Source organism: Squalius cephalus (genome assembly GCF_949319135.1).
Source record: "Squalius cephalus genome assembly, chromosome: 1".
Classification (NCBI taxonomy): domain Eukaryota; kingdom Metazoa; phylum Chordata; class Actinopteri; order Cypriniformes; family Leuciscidae; genus Squalius; species Squalius cephalus.
Window position 1 is genome coordinate 32779020 of NC_137122.1, and position 19360 is coordinate 32798379.

The window sequence follows — 19360 nt, forward strand, 5'->3', positions numbered from 1 at the left end:
AATATTTCATCTGTGTCCAGTGTCTGCACTATTATTATTAATTTTTTTCCATTTATGACATATTTAATCAGTAAACGTACCATAAGGATTGTACCATATCCTTGTATTGGTTTTTTTTTTTTTTTGTTTTTTTTTGTTTGTTGCAAATGTCTGCACTATTTTCCTCCAAACATGATGACCGAAAAAATGTCCTTGTATTAATTTTAACTAGAGTTGCGTGGTGTCTCTTAACCCCCTCACCCAAGTGCTCGTCAGCTCAGGCGTCTTTTGTTGTTGCGCCTAGTTTCTTGTTTTTTCTCATCTCTTCTGTTTCTTTTTCAACTGTGAAAAAACAGCCCGGGCCAGTGTCGCCACCAAGAAAATTCAAGGCGCATACACAAACTGAGCATACAGTTTATGCATGGGTTGAAAACCTGGCTACGCACCTACTATGCTGCTGAAGAAATGTGCATCATGCTAATTGTACGCAGAGCTTAGTGTATGCATGAAAAAAAGATGTTTACTTTGAGTTTAATGTTCCAAAATTGAAGGTTCATTACCAGCAGTTGACTTTCGTGAAGAATGGCTCTTGTCTTGAATATTATGTATCCAGAATTTCCCCCATCTCTAAGATTATTTTCTCTTCTCCTCTTGCAGTCCATCCTGCTGCTGGGCAGTGTAGCTCTGGCATGCTTGGCTTTGGACCTCCTCTTCCTCCTCATCTACTCCTGCTGGCTGTGTTGCCGCCGTAAGAAGAGCGACGAGCAGCCGAACGCAGACTGCTGCTGCACCGCCTGGTGCGTCATCATCGCCACCCTCGTCTGCAGGTGAGTCTGAATGCGTTCTTCCTCATATCCGCTCTGTCAGCGTCATATTCAGGCAAAGGGTGACGCATGTAGTCACTGCTCACTTAGTCTGGTCTCAAGTGAGATGCTTTTATCATATGTTCCCGCCGCTGGAAAAACCCATCTTGTTGGAGTGTAAAGGACGTGTTGCATTGTCGGACGGGCTGCAGGGTTTCATTTCTGGAAGGGAATTCATTTCTGCACTAATCTCTTTCAGTCTCAGTTTATTTGGAGCTAGCGGCAGGCATGGGTTTAATTTAGGGATGCACCAATACTAAATTTCTCCACCGATATCCGATTATTCAGAATGATATCCGTCAATGCAAATTTTGGAGGTAGTCTGATGCAAATTGAACGCAAAAATGGGCAGTTCTGGCTGAAATCAGCAGTTCTAATCTGATTGGCTGGCTTTATGCAATTTAAGGGATTAACAGCCCTGATTTTGTTGTTCAGTACGTCTGGTAAAGAATCTGTGTTAAGAAGCAGGTAAAAGCTGAATATGGTTAGTGCTTTTGAAGAAGATCTAATCTCTGGATTTGCCAAAGATTGTCAGGTTAATAGCATCAAAGTTTTAGTAGGAAATGAAGTGTATGTCCATGAGCCATTCAATTAGTTATTCAGGTAGCTGAACTTGAACCTGTGTGCTTAGCAAGATTCTCTTCAGACCATTTCTCTGCCATGGCATGCTTAATTTTTTGTCTTGTGTGGTTCCCAGGGTTTGAAAAAGACCTGAAAATAAATTCTGAGTATGTGACCCTGGACCACAAAACCAGTCACATGGAGCAATTTTATGAAATTGAGACAAGCTGAATAAATAAGCATGCAAATGATGTATGGTTCATTAGGATAGGATAATATTTGGCCGAGATACAATAATTTGAAAATCTGGAATCTGAGGGTGCCAAAAAAATCGAAACATTGAGAAAATCACCTTTAAAATTGTCCATTTATGTTCGCAATTGTGCTGCATTCAATCACAAAAATAAATGTTTTATATATTTACAGTAGAATGAAAAACAAAGAACTCCCGCACACTATCCGTACTTGCAAAAAAGTATCAAAAATTCATTATTGGTAACGTTTCGGTCTCATGACCTTCATCAGGCATATGCCTGATTTACTAACAATAAACAGTGGGGGTGCATTGAAATTTCTGCTACCCAGAAAAATTCAGTCAATTTTTTTCTAGGATACTAATAATTTAATAATACTGTTAAATGTAATCGTTAGTAAATCTCAAAATGAATTTCCATTTTTCATTCTGTACATTTGTGACAAACATTTAAAACAATCAAGGTTTTATTTTTTAAGTGTAGACAAAATATATAGAATTTTAGATTACATTTTATTTTAAGCTGCCGTTTTTCTGGAGTCTTGAATCCTCTCTGGGTCCCTCCACACACAAGTGTTGGATTGCTTGGATTAATCACGGGATGTCTATTGATTGGTTGGTAAAATTTGCTGAGGTGAAACATTGACTGTTTCATTGGCTATTCCTAGTGTAGTGTGTCAGAGATGACAAAGTGCTGAGCTGCAGAATAACGTGGGTTTGTGCATGAGAAAGTCATTACTTCAAATGCAACATTCTCTCTAGGGCTGTTGCTCTTATACATGCCATCACAAAGAGTGTTTCACTCTAGTTTTCCTTCAATGTCTTCTAAATCAACCGTAGTGCTGCTGTTTTATTTCAAGTGCGTTATAATCCATTAAAATTCAAGATGTCAAGACGTTTCTTTGAGTGAATGCAAACAACTAGAAGGATTCATAAACGGATTGCATTAGTAATGCTGGCTTTTGTTATGATGATGTTCGAAAGCGAAATGGACGGAGAATGAGAATAAAAAGATTTTGGTGGGAAAGTTGAGGCTTGACTATTATCCAGCCTGTTGCTATGGCAGTGTCTTTCCTGGCAGCACCTAACTTGTGTACTCACAAAAAAAAAGACCACCACCCTTTTCCACCACCACCACCCCCCCGTATCCCATGACCGCTCCTCATGTTTTGTCTATGTTAACGTGCGCTAGCTCTACAGGGAGTCCGCCTGTGATTGTGTCGGCATGACAGAGGGCCTGCTGTGTGGTTTTATGGGTCTCTCTCCTTCAGTTCATGTTCTTAGCTGTCAGGCAAGATGACAGGTGAGAACTTTATGGTCACTATGACTTATACACCAAGCAGTAAATCCTGTATTTAATACATGGTCCATTTTTTTCCCCCAGCTCGGAAGTTATAAAGAGCTCAAAGACAAGTCAAAAAGACAAAGGAGTGTTGTTGTCTCTTCATATATTCTTCAAAGCCACCATGGTAGCAAAATGCACCCTAATACTAACTTAATACACAATTACATATCCTGGTCTTAGTTTGATTGATTAATCAGTGCACATTTAAAAAAATATACAAAACATAACAACGTAGCATAACATAACATAACATAACATAACATAACATAACATAACATAACATAACATAACATAACATAACATAACATAACATAACATAACACACACAACATATAACACAACATAACACACAACATAACATAGGCCTATTACATAACACATAACGTATAACATAACTCACAACATATAACATAACACAATTTAACTCACAACATAAAACATTACACAACATATAACATAACAGGTTTTGGTCTATTTGATTTTTTTTTTGGTTTGCTGGTTTTTTTTGTGGTGTTTTGTTTTTTGTTTTGTTTGGTGTTTTCAGTTTTGGATTTTTTTAATTTTTTTTTATGTTTGTTGTTGTTGTTTTTTTTTTGGGGGGGGGGGGGGTTGTTTAGTTTTTTGTTGTTGTTGTTGTTCTTTAAGAGGGGAAAGTATGTATTTCATGTGGGCCTAATTTCATCCATGAAGAGCTAGTCTCACACATCCTCTCACTTTCTTTACCTACTCACCAAGAGTGTCTCGCTCTGTCAGTCTCGCACTCAATCCGTTCTCTTGCTATATCAGTTACGGAACTAGTCTCTCTCTCTCTCTCTCTCTCTCTCTCTCTCTCTCTCTCTCTCTCTCTCTCTCTCTCTCTCTCTCTCTCTCTCTCTCTCTCTCTCTCTCTCTCTCTCTCTCTCTCTCTCTCTCTCTCTCTCTCTCTCTCTCTCTCTCACACTCACACACACACACTCACACACACACACACACACACACACACACACACACACACACACACACTCTCACACACACACACACACACACTCACACACACACACTCTCACACACACACACACACACACACACACACACTGTCTCTCTCTCTCTCTCACACACACACACACACACATATATGCATATGCTTACTGCTGTGCTTATCTTCCCTTCTGTGAAAGTCTATCCATGCACATCTGGTCCTGTGGAAGTAGAAAGACGGAGAACCCTCTCTCTGTCATCTTCACAGACTCCCTGCTGACTTTTTCCCCCCACGGGGAGGAAGATGAGCTCGTTTTCAACACAAACACCATTAATAATCATCACACCTGCGAGGGACATGACTCAGGATTTCTCATAATATGTGCCTGCAGTCATTAATGCTTTAGGCTGGCTTCATTCTCACTTTTAATTGGTACACTTAAAGTATCAGAAGAAACGTTACTTTTAAAGCTGCTCGAGTAAAGTTTTACTGTTCTTCCCACCGTTTGCATTCCTGAAGATGATGGATTGACTGTGTGTGATGCTAAGCTTTCGTGCGGACGCTTGCAGAACTCTGTCATGCTGTCTGATCTAGACTCTAGGGTAAGTGTACCCATTAAGCCCACCAAAATCTAAGTTTAGGTTTTTTTCATAGATATTGACATAGTATATAAGAAATATAATTTGTTAAAATGCAAGATTAATCTCTCATTTGAAATTATATTAATTAGCTGATGTACATTTTAGAATATAAAATTAAGATAATTTAGGAATAAAGTCAGAAGTCTGGCATGGGCTTAATTGGTACTTTTGGCACCATTTAAGCCCGCATGTGTTCCAAATAAGCCCACATCATCATTGATTCACAAAATATAAAAAAAATAAATGATTTTAAAGAATTAAAACATCAATATATTTATTCAGTGACAGGGAAGTATTAAAAAAAATCCTTTTGCTAATGTTTGATTAGAGCCCTGGGTGGGATGAGTTGGTGTTAGTGGCCGGTGGTCTGGAGCCTTAAGTTGGCTTGACTGGAGTTGTAGCTGGAGTCAAGCTGGAAGTTTGACCGGGTGTATCTCGGGAGCCAAGCTGAGTTAGGGCTCCATACTCTGGGCTTAGGCTCATAGTGGGCCCCCCTAACAGTCCCAGGGACTCAGGACTGTGGGGAATGTAGAGTCCCTCTGGGAGCTCTCCATGTCCGGAATCACAAGCCTTAACTTAGCTTGACTCCCGAATTATGCCTGGTTATACATAAAGGACTTTAGGACAAAACAGGCTCTATCTCATTTGAATGAATGTGTAATTTGTGTGTAAGTAAGGTTAGGTTAGGGTAAAAGGTTAGTAAGGTAAAAGCACACAAAGACATGTTATCATTAAACACTTTCATAAAATGTATCAAAGTTTGCAATTAGAAGGATTCCTCATTGAAACACATAAGGTGGGCTTAAATGGTTCCACAGTGAGAAATGGTGAAAAAAGACACTGTTTTCCTTTAAAAATGTAAGATATGTTTACAAATACATGCATGGAGCTTAAATATACTGTGGACTAAGTATCATAGTAATTTTCATTGTGCCCACATTGAGAAATGTGAAGTTTTTTTCATTCAAGGTTAGCTTGTGTTGGCTCTAGTTTGCATGCGTTTTGTGGCACTGTACCATTTAAGCCCATCTTAAAAAAAAAGTTAATTTATAAAAATAATCTTCTCTACAAAACAATTTATGATGTATTTATTTGTAAATGAATGTACAATGAATCACAAAACATTCATTGTTTGCAGTTCACATGCTTAATTCTTTGGCAGTCAATCTTTCTGTAAGGCTAATGGTTTGATAGAGATTAGCTTTGAACGCAAGCTAATAAAACTCATCTTTCAATTTAAAGGAAAAATATAAAATGATAAAGTACTATTTGTTCATACACAAAAAATAATACATTTATCTCTTATTTGACATAATATCAATGTAGTTACCAAAGAAATGGCTGCAAATTGCTGAAATGTGTTGATTTCTGAAGGGTCCCGAAACACCAAAGTTTTTGGGTGACTTTGTGTGAGGTCCCCTGAGACAGCATGCACATGGGTGGGGCTAACTCAACATTGCCAATTGTGATTGGTATGCAATTAAAAATGCCAGGGAAGTAACAAATCACTGGATTGGTTAAAATAATAAGCAGCATAAAATATTATTTTCTCTTTTTTTAATTTGACTTCAGAGTTGAAAGTGGGCTTAAAGGGTACATGGGCTTAATGGGTACACTTACCCTACCTCTTATCTTCCTGAACAACAACATTTTATTTTCAGTTTATTACAGTTTATTTTCCAATGTTCTGAGTCAGCTTCAGAAATCTTTTTTAAATAATTTCCTACTGTATTCTGTTCTCGCCTTTGGGATGTGAAATGCACTGGCGACGTTCCCGATGTTGATGCATAAGGCTAACATTCCAAATTGTGCAGCATAACTGGATGACATAGTTGTCTTAGAATCAATGTAATCTTGTAAATGTGTTGTGTATTCCTGTTTGTCTACTTTGTTTCCGCTCTCCTAGAATGAGAAGCGACAAGTGATGTTAATCAGAGTTTATGACTGTCTCCCTCTTCTGATTTGCTCTCGTGGCCTTGTGCTCACATACAAAAGCTGACCAGGTTTGGAATGATGTGGAGACGTGAGGCTGGATTTCTGTTGGGTCCCTTTCTCCTGTTTCAAACATTTGTTAAATTTCCTTGTGTTTGTGTAAGGTATTTTAGTTTTGTGTGAGACTATCTCAAGGGAGTTTTGTTGCACTGATTGTTAATTGGATATTCATTTTATCCCTGAGTTTGTTTCTTTCTTTATTGATTATTGAAATTTAAGGAAGCTGTATGGAGGTGGGCTCCATTTTATTTAGTTGTCTTTTTCTCTGGTTTATAGTTAGAGAGGGAGTTATGTTTAGAACTGCGTCTTTATTTTAGGTTATTTATTTGACTAAAACAGGTAGGTTACTGTGTTCCTTAAAACTTTGTCGATTTGGAATATTGTGGTGCTTATTCAAAAGTGCTGGGACAGGAGACAGGGGCTCTGTAACATTAGTTAGTTTAATCTATTTAGTTTCCTTAGCTTTCATTTTAAAACTGTTCCTTCTCCTCTACCCTAGACAGGGGAGGACGTAACAGTGACAACAGAAATGGTATTCCACATAAACACGCCTACATGATAACGGCATCATCCGTATTCCACTGAAATCTCTGCAGCTTTCTCCATGTAATTCTTTTGTATGTTAGTCATACAAATGTCCTCTCCCCTCTTACCATATTTGAGATTATTCTGCAAAACTATGCAGATATTCCTCCCCAATCAGCGCATACATGTGTAAAAGTGCAGATTCTGCATGGACTACTCATCACTTATGCATGAGGAGGAAATGAGCTCATGGCGTCCGTCCAGTGGACAGTTATACTGTACACCCTGTGGAGCTAGACAGCCTATACAGGAACAGGTTGTTTAGTAAGAAGCCCTTGTAATAAATTAAGGGTTTTTTTTTTTTTGGTCTTTCTTGAAAGTATGGTGAAATCTCCTGAGAATTGCTGATGAAGGCACATATTTTGAGAGCTTTACAAGAAATCTCAGTGGATGCATTGAGCGCTCAATAGAAACCAGAAAGTACAAGAATGTTTTACAAAATGTGGTTAAGACATGCAACCCTCTGTCCTGCATCAATGATTCATGAGGACGCAGAGGAGCGATCGTAAACAGCAGAATTTAAAGGGATACTCCACTTTAAAATGAAAATTCTGTCATCATTTACTCACCCTCATGTTGTTTCAAACCTGTATGAATTTCTTTCTTCTGCTGAACAGAAAGGAAGATATTTAGAAGAATGTCAGTAACCAGACAGTTTCTGGTACCATTGACTTCCATAGTAGGAAAAAATATATACTATGGAAGTCATTGCCACTCACACAGAGCCGTCTCTGCACTCTTCTGACTGCGCTTTCTTCGTTTTCTTCCTCGACTCTGCTATGATTCACGTCTGAAATGCGTGCTAGAGTCTTCCATAGAGGCTGCTTCATATCTCGTTGTGTCGTAAATAGTGTTGTCACGGTACCAAAATTTCAGTATTCGGTACCAATACCAGTGAAAATCCACGGTTCTCGGTACCAATTTCGGTACCAAAGGGCTAGAAATCAATCAATTATTTGCTGATACTTTCTCGTCGTCATCATGGAGAGCGCAGTTCTCACCGTTTCAAAAATAGTCGATCTCCGAATGCGAATGAACTTACTCTGAATTAGTATTGTTTTTATATGAGGATCCTTTTTCAAATACAAGGTCAATATTGATTTTCACTAACGACAAAACAACAAATTATCCGTGAATTTAAATGGAACTAAGCTTTAAAAGCTTTCCATCTTTACTCTCCTCATGTAACGTTGCATTCGGAGATCGACAAGTTTCTCCTTTCCACAAGCGCTTGCTCTCTCGTGGCGTCTGTCGTTGCTATGCAACCATGAACATAGGCGCGCCTGGAAAAATTAGCGCGCCACGTTGCTTTTATTATGAGCGCGCTTGCCGCACACCTACATTTGGAATCTGCACGCGCAAAAAACGCGCTATGTGAACGGCCACTTATGGCAACGTGACATTAGCCTAATCCAAAATATTTCCATATGCGTCTCTTTCCTCCTTTCTTATCAACAAGTGGATTTACAGCCACCACATCAGCAGCACCGCCGGTCGCCATGTCTCAGCGCTTTAATAAAGAGGACGCGCATGCGTGCATGCATGCGCATCAAGTAACTGGGTTTGAACGGGTCCTCGGTACCACCAGTACTTAAGAAAACTTGGTACCGTGACGTTTACATTTTTTTAGTACCGACTTGGTACCGAAGTACACTCTCAGAAAAAAAGGTACAAAAGCTGTCACTGGGACAGTACCCTTCAAAAGGGTTCTAATATGTACCATTTAGGTATTAATATGTACACTTTTGGAACTAATATGTACACTTTTGGTACCAATATGTACCTTTGAGGGACTAATATGCTCTCTTTAGGTACAAAGGTGTACCTTTTGAAAAGGTACCGCCACAGTGACAGCTTTTGTACCTTTTTTTTCTGGGAGTGTAAGTTACCGGGTCTTTTGACAACACTAGTCGTAAAGCAAGTCGTGATTCTCGTGAGACTTGTCGGGGCGCCACCTCTCAAACTTGCATTGCTGGTTTTGCCAGCGGTTTTGAATGTAGTTGGTGTGAAACAGCCTGGAGGACTCATTTCAGATGCACAGCACCTAATTTTCATGCTTGGACTTCTGATAGCTGTAGCTTCAGGCACATTTTAGCTTTAGCGCTGCATAACTAAAGATTATGGAAATCCAGAGCAAGACTCTGAAACCTTTACAGCATTTATGCTAAGCAGCTCATGACTTGACATTGAAGCCACTTCAAAGACTTCGATAGCATCACAGCAGCTCATTTGGGAATTCTGAAGACCCTGAGACTGACACATATAATCTGTGTCCATCCAACATTTTTATGCCTTCAATATGATGGATCTGTCCAGCTCTACATCACTGGAAAATATACAAATTATTTAATTATAGCAGAATTCCTTTTTTCCATTCTGATTCACAAGCACTTGATTCCAGTTTTGATTAAATTCTGATTCATTTGGTTATATTTCAGTTATAACGTCCATTTTTCATACTTATTAAATATATTCTGTCTCTGCTAATATTGGGCAGTAGGGCTTGGGAATGCATTGAATATTAGCAATGTTATCATGATCTCTTTCCTGACAATATAAAATTAGGGAAAATAGTGATAATGTTAAAAGTTAATCTCATGTGTGATCTGTAAAAAAAAAAAAAAAAATCACACTTGTTTGCAGCGTTGTAGCCAATCTCAGATATGTCTGTTTACGGCATGAATGCAATGGCCAATCAGACGTGTTTCAGTTAGTGAGAATCCACTCAATACCTGCTCTAGGTGCTGGAGTTTTCAATCAATAGACCTGCCACTTGTTCTGTGTGATGCGTTTCTTTGTTCTTCATATGTTTCTTTGTCCTTCAAAAAAGATCAATTTATATACACTTTAAAAAGTATTGTACTTGGTTGATGTGAGGCTTGCATGCAGCTGCTTGGCCATGGAAACCCATTCCATGAAGCTCTTGTCGCACAGTTTTAGGGGTAGTTGTGGCCTAATGGTTAGAAGAGTCAGACTTTTGTGAAACAGGAAATGACTGAGGTGCCCTTGAGCAAGGCACCTAACTCCCAATCGCTCCCCGGGCGCCACAGCAAACGGTTGCCCACTGCTCCGGCTGTGTGTGTCCACTGTCCACGGTTTGCAGTATGTTCACTACTCACTGCTCCTAAATGTGTGTTGGATGGGGACATAAATCCCTTAATCAACCCATAAGAGAAATGGCAAGCAGAATGGGTAGAATGTCAGAATAACAAATTAGCCCTGTTTAAATAAATTCTGTGGTTGGGAAAAGATGTGTCTACCCTTTTAAATCAAGACACGAGCAAGGTGTCGGATAGTCCATACTAGCACCAAAATGTCAATACTGTAGTACCAACTTGTCTGAAACATATTCTTTTGGACTGCCCAATCTTTAATGTTATGAGACGGTGCTTTTTATCAGGACAAACTTTTAAGGACATATTTATGGATCCAGAAGTTTTTTTTTTTTTTAAGCACAAGTACTTTTAAATAACCTTTTATAGAATTGCATTCATTTTGTACATGTACTTTTTTTTTTTATCAAAGTTTGTTTTCATTATGTTGTACTTATGATATTATGTTGTTAAATGTTTAATCTGCCATGTAATAGCCGGTGATGCTGATATGTCAATAAGCTCAAATACTACTACTACTACTACTACTACTACTACTACTACTAACTTGGATGGGTTAAATGCAGAGGACATATTCCGAGTATGGGTTACCATACTTGGCCTTCACGTCATGTCACTGTCAGTTTTGTGTTGTTATTAATGCCAGTGGAAGTTTGAAACTCTTCAGCTATGGAATCAGCAGAGCGTCGTCACCACATGCACCATGTGCCTCAGCACTCGGTGACCCCACTCTGACTTTATAGAGCCAGTGGCAAAATTTGGCAAAATATTGACGTATACATGTTTTTGCCCTGTCCTATTGAATAGTGATTCAAACTGTTTTTAAATTAGCCATTAAATGAATCAGCACATGAAATCCTTTTGTTTTGGGAAGAACACCAAATGCCGCTCACTCTTCAGGCAGATTGTGACCAAACCTGACTCGTCTTAACCGTGTGACACTCCACTTAGCCAAATCCCCACTGATTCAGGACGCTGTGCTTCAGGGGGATGGGTGCACCAGAACGAGCATAAGTAATGAGATCGCTCAGTGTGATCTGCCCAGTCAATGGAGTGTTATAAGGAGTGTTTAACCCCGTTCACATCGATCAACATTCACAGGTCATTACTTATTCTATATGTTACTCAAATAAAGTCTGCTGCTTAGCATCAGCGAGCCCTGGGATAGATTTCGATGAGTCATGTGGCTTATTTTTTGTTATTTATTTGTTTGCAGTATGTCTGTATTGCCCCGTGAGAGCTTAGGCTCAGAATAGAGACCGTCTAACAGACTGAACTTTAATTAATACAGGATAGAAGTGATGTCGGCCCACCATAGGCCACATCTGCGGGACCACTGATTGATCTGTCCTCGGGTCACATCTTGCCTTAGAGCCCACAATCACTTCCCATCTCTCAGCATAACTATTATCGGAGATGTCTCTTGTGTGGTTGAATGCATCTGATCCTATAAACCACACTGCTTCCCTCTTATGCTTTTTCTTCAAGTTTTATTGACACTTCTACAATGGTAATAGCATAGTATTCTTTGAAGTACCTTACGTTATCATTTAAGTACCATGGTATATGATAATGAAACAGTAACATGGTAGGCTATATAGGCCTAGTTGCCAAAGTTTTTTGCATTTATATAACAAAATATAAAACCAAGAGGCATTCATTTTGAAAGAAAAATGCCAACAGTACACTTAAGTCAAAACAGTTAACAAAAATAAGTTTACTTGTTTGTTTTTTTTGGTTTTTTTTTTCTTGTTTTTTTTAGATTGTAAAACAACAGATACAATGTGGTGAACTCTGACTGGACACCTGTTCTTGAGGAGAACTGACTTCATACATAATTAAAAAGTCATTGCACAAATGTTTCTTCTGAGAAAAGCTCACACTTATTTTCAGATGCCATTGGTTTGATTTTTTTGCTTCTAGTGCTATGAGATTCAAACACCGTGTCCAAAATTGTACAGATAATTTTCTGGGGCCACTCTGTGTGCAATCTGAAACCAGCATTGTACCACCACACTAAATTTTTGTATTCTTTGATATTTTACTCTGAGCAGCAGTTATGGCTAAGCAAATATGAACCTCTGCTTCTTACAAACAAATAATTTCTTAGTGAAGTCATTGCACAGTTTTGGTTTTTGTGTAAACACACAAGTAGCATTATAATTTGAGCAAATAAATTGCCCACATCTCACGGTCTAGTCATTCATGACCTGGTATGAGAGATTAGACTGTGTATTTGCTAGTTAACTTTGCTATTGCAGATTATCAAACCAGATTTGCAGTGTAGTAGGAATGCTCGGAACTCCACTGAGCCCTCTCTAATGTGGATCACATGACCGTGGCCTCGGGGGGGAACGACGAGGTGACATCTGCTTCCTGATCCGCACATTCGTGCCGCAACACGCCCCGGCTAAACACGTCAACGCTTGGAGCATAAAACCGAAACACCATGCATCAGTTTAACACAACCAACTGATTGTTTAGAAAATATTGAGCTAGTTTAAGAGACTGTCACTCGATTCAACTCAAGTGACTTCCTTCCTGCGTAGTGCCTCACTGACAATAGGACCTTCAAATCCACGTTATTGTGAAATCTTAATACTTAGTCTTTGGCCTGTCCACGAAACAAACAATAAGACTGGCAAACGCATGGAATGCATCTTAAATGTACTTTAGCTGAGAGCTGCGGGCCTGTCCTGTCGTGAATAGCTCTTTGTTTAGCCGCAGAACCCCCCGTAAATGGGGTGGCTGCTGATTGTAGCTGCCATTGAATGCTTTACAATGGAGTTGGGTGAGGTGCTTGAGCGAGAGAGGGTGGGGAATGGGAATGAGTGGGATTGAAAGCCCCACTGGCAGGTTGTACTGTTGTGCCACCTGGTGGAGAGGCAACAAGTTCAAGTCAGATGTGTTAATGGTCTTGATCTGTATCTTTGGTTCAGTTGGTGCAGGTGGTCCGCTGCTGGGAGTACGCTGCTGTGAACGGCCTCAGTGGGTTTGTGGGGCAGCGAGTGTTTGTAACCTGATTCCCTGTCGGTCAAAGCTGTTAGCGCAATCGATTCGTTTTCATCTCTCTTTTCCCAGCGCTGTTGTAGTAGCCCAACAGTCTGTGGTGTCAGTGGTGTGTTGAGTTTCACAGAGTGATATCCATCTGACCACTATGTTTCTCTGTGTGGATCTCTGTATAAAGCCACAGACAACATTTAGTTAGTTGTTAACTCTACAAATGAATAAGCAAGCAAGTAGTCATTTAGATTATACTAAATTTTAGGGACCTCCCCTTGGAGCAAAGTAGGGATGCACTGATATGAAAGGTTTGGCCGATACGATATTTCTTTATATCTGAAAGCCTATGACCGATACGCTAAATTGGCCGATAAATCTAAATCCAAATTTTTATATCGTTTTTGAGAGCATTACAAAAACAAAAGTCTCACTATGTCCCAAGCACACAATTATAATGATGTTCTCATTATAATGTTATGAAGCCTATATGACAGACTTGCTCTACACATGTTGTACTTAATCAAAGTGATTCCAATCATATTTCAAGCATTTCGATAACATCATGGCGAACAGTGCACATCTGAAGTGTCTCAGCTGAAGAAAATAATCCATTATTTATTAGCTTTTATATATATATTGACCAAATTTTCTTATCGGGCCAATAACGATAACATTAAAAATGAACACATATCGGCTGATACCGATATGGTGGCCGATATATCCTGCATCCCTAGAGCAAATGGCTGTTTGTCTTATTCACAGGCTTTCATGAGGCTTAAAACAGCAACCTTTTGGTTGCCATATATAATAGCAATAGCAACTTTATTTATATAGCACAGTTAAAACAACACAAGTTGACCAAAGTGCTTTACAAAGTGTTATTACCACAGAACACAAAAAGAGAAAAAGATAGAATCTGAAATAGAAACATCACGTAGGCAACACATATAATAAAATTGTCACTGATTAAAAGCTATTGAAAACTTAATTATCAATGTTGAAAACAGTTGAGCTGCTTAATAATGAGCTGTTTGTGGAAACCATGGTTTTTCATGATTCTTTGATGAATAGAAAGTAAAAAAAAAAACAGCATTTATTTTAAATGGAAATATTTTGCATATGCTAGGCAAGTTCATTTATATAGCACATTTCATACACAATGGAAATTCAAAGTGCTTTACATAGAAAAGGAGTTAAAATAATCACAACATATACATAAAAAATAAAAAAGAATGCATTTACAAGAATTCATTTCTCACCAAAAAAAAATCTTACATGCCCCAAACGATGGTTTATATAAACACATTTGTTGTATTTCCAGTAGCTGAATGACTGTTATTACTATGATGACAGACTTTTCATTTTTGGGTGGACTATCCTTTTAAGTGCCTCTGGTCGGGAATGACTGCTGTTTATCAGTATCCTGAATTATCTGTGATCCTTAACTATTATTTAATGGGTCATTCATATCATGTGTTGTTCAGTTGTGTTATCTTCTTCCGGCTGTGTGCAGGGTTTTCGAAATTACTGACCTATTCCTCAGGGTTACCACGGCTCTACTTAAGGCCTTCATTTTTTGTGTCCTTACAGCGCCGGCATTGCTGTTGGTTTCTACGGGAACGGAGAGACCTGTGACGGCGTGAATCGACTTACTTACTCCCTCCGCCATGCCAACCGCACCGTGTCAGGAATACACAGACTGGTGAGGCACTGATGCACACTGGGTTATGTTGAAATGGTTCTCCATCCCTCCAAAACACACCAGAGCTTGCCATTCTCACTGACTTACCGTTGTTACACTGATCCTTAGCTCATGAGAAAAGAGCTTATAAAGCAAATGTGTGTTTCTGTAGGTGTCAGAAAGTACATCAGCTCAGAGCCAGACTGTGGACGAGAATCTTCAGCTACTAAAGGACCAGTATGCAAAGCATACAGACTATCTGTCCATCATACAGAAACTCCAGGCTCAGCGGGGTGAGCTGGTCCATCAGATGGCTGACATTCCTTTTTGGAACAATCTCAGCATCTCCCTGGAGGATCTGGCAACCCAGATTGAACTATATGACTGGTACAGGTACGTACATTCATATCTGTCACAGAAAGAGATCAGTGAAAGAAATCTGTAGGGATGTCAAACTTTCTGGTACTTCAGTACCAAGTCGATACTAAAACAATAAAAAAAATACAGATTTCAGTATCCGGATGCAAGAATTTATACATTTAGTTCTTTTTAATAAAGGAAAATAGCTTCCTTTTGTTTAAAATAAAAACAATAAAAATAAAAACACATTAAAAAAGATGAAATACGTTATTACTAGTTTAAGTGTTATTGTGGGGTGTTATTGCAATATAAATTTTTATCTTCCTTATATTGGTAACTGAAATGTTGGTGTTGTGACACATATTTTGTTTGTGTAAAACCTTTTTAACATCCCCCCCCAAAAAAATTGGGAGAAAAAAAAAACGCTCAAAGGATTTCTCTGTGTCACAAAAGTTGTGAACAGTGCATTCTCAGAGAGAATAGAAATTAGTATTCTGTTCACTCGCTGTCTCTTTCCACCTCCCGTCAACCATTTACATTTCTCAGTGAAAGAAATAGCCGTGGGGGTCTGTTAGTTTGCCTAAAAAAGTCAAAGAAGTTGCATTCCAGGCTTCCAAAACAGGATAAGCCTATAAAACTGAACATGTTTGGTATGGATTCCCAAAATGTTCATTTTCTAAACAAGTTTTTTTATGCCATCTAGCAAAAACCCCTATTATCATGATGGAAAGTTTGCACGAGTAAGCTTCAATAAAACCTTTTAGGTATATAGTATATACTACTGTTCAAAAGTTTGGGGTCTGTCACCAAGGCTGCATTTATTTGATTAAAAAAATACAGTAAAACAGTAAATATTTTAATATTTTTGTGGAAACCGTGATCAATTTTTTTTAATTGTTTGATGAAAGTTCAGAAGACCAACATTTATTTGAAATAGAAATCTACTGTAACATTATAAAAGATAAATGTAATGCATCCGTGCAGAATAAAGGTTTGGTAGTGTACAATAGACAACTGATCTGTTAGTGTTAGTGACATTAATGCTGTAGAATTTGCTGCGGTTGAAATGTATTATGTTAATGTGTTGTCCTCATTAGGTGGCTGGGCTACCTGGGTCTGCTGCTGTTTGATGTGCTTATTTGCCTTCTGGTGCTCTTCGGTCTCATACGCAACTCCAAAGGAACTCTGATTGGGTAAGAAGGTTCTTCTAGATGTGTCTTTGAGTCATGTGTGGCACACCAGGGAAAATAGAGCTTCAGTGCTTATAGAATTTGGAATGAATTAATTATGATTGAAGCAAAAAGTATCCATGTAAACGTAGCTATTGGCACTGACATACAGTAGTCAACATTTGAAGTGGATCAAAAAAATCAAAATCAAAGTTGTCCTAAAACGAGACCAGGTGTTGTTCAAATTTCATGTATAATTTTGATGAAAGGTTTCAATCCTAGCTTAAACCTTGTCTGTGAAACCGGGGGACTGAATCGTTTGTCGTAGTGCTTCATGGGAGTGGGCGGGGACAGATTTAGGTGCAGATTAGATTTAGTTTCTCACAAGGATTTCTTCTCTTGAACACAATATTTAAAAAAATTAGTAGAAATGATGTGGGCTGATGGCTTTAACCAAAGCAAATACCATCAATTAACTGTGTAGCTCACAGTAGGTCTGTCTTTAAAGGTTTATAAGTAATCGTTAAAAATGTATTTCTCTATGGAGGCAATTAATGGGATTTTTAAATCTGGGACCCGGCTGTTGCACGCTATACTAAAAGAATAAAAATATATATATAGTTAACTCATGTTGCTCATCTACCTTTTGAAACAGCCTTTGTGTCAGGAGCTTGGTGTTCAGGTTTTGAAACAGAGATATTGTCTGTGTACGTTAGAGTCCATCTCTGGCTGGATGGTCACTTTTTTGTTGTATGTTTGTTTCTTGTGGGTACACCGGAGTACCTCAGGTGCATGGTGTGGGACCAATCATGTTTTGTCATTTAGTAGATTGTGCAAAGCAATTCCAGTAGCCTGGCCAAAAAACACGGATAGAGCCGTCTCATTAGGCACTGATGAAACCTGCTGTTTCTTAAAGAAGGGAGCAGTGCATTGTTTCCCCAGGCTAGAGCTCACATTAAAGCCTGGTGTCTCCATCCTGTAGCTGGCTTACCGATTTCCTCTGGCTTGTCTTGCCCATTTTATATGTTCAGACATTTAACATTTTGCATTCACATTATATAGCAAAAAAGCCTGTTTGACTTGAGGCCGTGTCAAAAGGTAAATGTCAGGATATTGATTTGCTCAGTAATAAAAGTTGCTACTTGCTAAAATCACGACATCTTGAGGTTGCTATAGTTCACTCCTGACTTAAGGCAATTCATGATACCAAGATACCATCCTTTTGTTTGATTTGGCCTTAATTTAAAAGAACAGATGGAGCCATAATGTTCATTAATATATGTTTAATTAATCACAAAAAATCCATTCGATTATGTTTTTTTTTCTAGAAAACAACTTTAGAGTTTTATACTGCAAACTGTCATTTTTGTTCAGAATTTTTGTTTAAAACATATAAACATATAAACAACTTAATATAACTAAATATTTAAGATATATTAGTTTTTAGAGAAGTATTTTAGTTAAGTATTAAATAACATTAATAAAATCAAATGATAATAATTAGTGTGTGCATATATACTATTTATTTCATTTTATTAATATTATTTAATACTATAAATTATTATTATTATTATTTTTAATTATTTGCAGTCTGCTTTTCTGCAATATGTTATATATGCTCAGATATGGCCTTTAGATGTGAAGATGAGCAGATGTTTTGGTTGTTTTAGACCAAGATGATACTCATAACAAGCTGTATGGATGATGATGGTAATAATAATACCTCCATAATTTTACCTCCATTAAATTTTAATTATATTTGAAAATAATGGAAATTGTTGTGGGATGAAGGGTTTTCCCCAGCAAAAATAACCCTTTGAGGGGTTTCCAACCATTTAAATGTTCATAACATGTATAAACTGTATAATGATGGCTGAGATAATCATTATCTTTGTTCTCTCAGGGTGTGTTTTCTGGGTGTGTTGGCGCTGGTGATCAGCTGGGGCTCACTGGGTCTGGAACTGACTGTCTCCTCGGTGAGTGTCTCCATGGCAACACTACTCCACACAGAGGCAGGGCAGTATTATACTGATGCTTCCTCTTATGATCTTTCCTGCACAATATTGAATTATATCTGTGGAATTACCTAAAGCAGCCAGTAATAGCTTATCTCTGATTAGCAGCCTGTTTAGCACAGTTATACCTTATTACTGCTTTGAAGGGGAGATATCATGCCATTTTTTTTTTTTTGTAGATGTATTCTAAAAGGTACTTGCACATAGAGTCCGAAATTTTTGCACGTTAAAAAATAAATACGACCGCACGTTGTGTCAATCACGTTCACGTTCAATCGATTTTCTGCGTTTTTCGCATCTGTAGCAAGCAATTTGAGAAGTGTTTTGACAGTTCAGAGCCACCGAATGACGAATACGAAAAAACGCATACACAAATTTCGGACTCAGTGTGCAAGGACCTTAACACTCACAATGCAAAACTCCCTCCCCAATCCACACCGGACATTAATAGAAATTGCCATGGTTGGGACATCAGAACCATTAGCACATAAACAACGACCACTGGTTTTTACATATCAACTCCTATTTATCATTAAGCAGCTTCATAAAACAATTTCATGGTGCTGCTTTTACTAAATTCACATAAAAGACAGTTACATATTAGGATTGTACAAACCTCAAAATCACTACTAGTTGGCAAATCAATTGTATGGAAGCCCCTGTCTGATTGGGCTAGTTTCAGATTGACCTGACCCTGATTGCATGCATTTCTTGGGGGGAATTTAGATAGGATGTTTTCTTGCTGGTGCAAAATGCAATGAAACAGAAATCAGGGATCTCAAAGGTACAATTTTTATTTTATTTTATTTTTTTATTGGACTTTTTAACTTGACATGTCATAA

General features: G+C 38.2%; 1 protein-coding gene across 1 annotated transcript in view; it reads left to right on the forward strand.

Annotated features, from left to right (window-relative positions):
* Positions 1–19360, forward strand: part of ttyh3a (tweety family member 3a) — a 67841-nt gene that overhangs the window by 17714 nt on the left and 30767 nt on the right. Inside the window, exons 2-6 of the mRNA XM_079871969.1 lie at positions 637–806; positions 14884–14995; positions 15147–15367; positions 16432–16527; positions 18407–18479. Coding sequence (XP_079728095.1) covers positions 637–806; positions 14884–14995; positions 15147–15367; positions 16432–16527; positions 18407–18479 — 672 coding nt within the window. The remainder of the gene's footprint in view (positions 1–636; positions 807–14883; positions 14996–15146; positions 15368–16431; positions 16528–18406; positions 18480–19360) is intronic.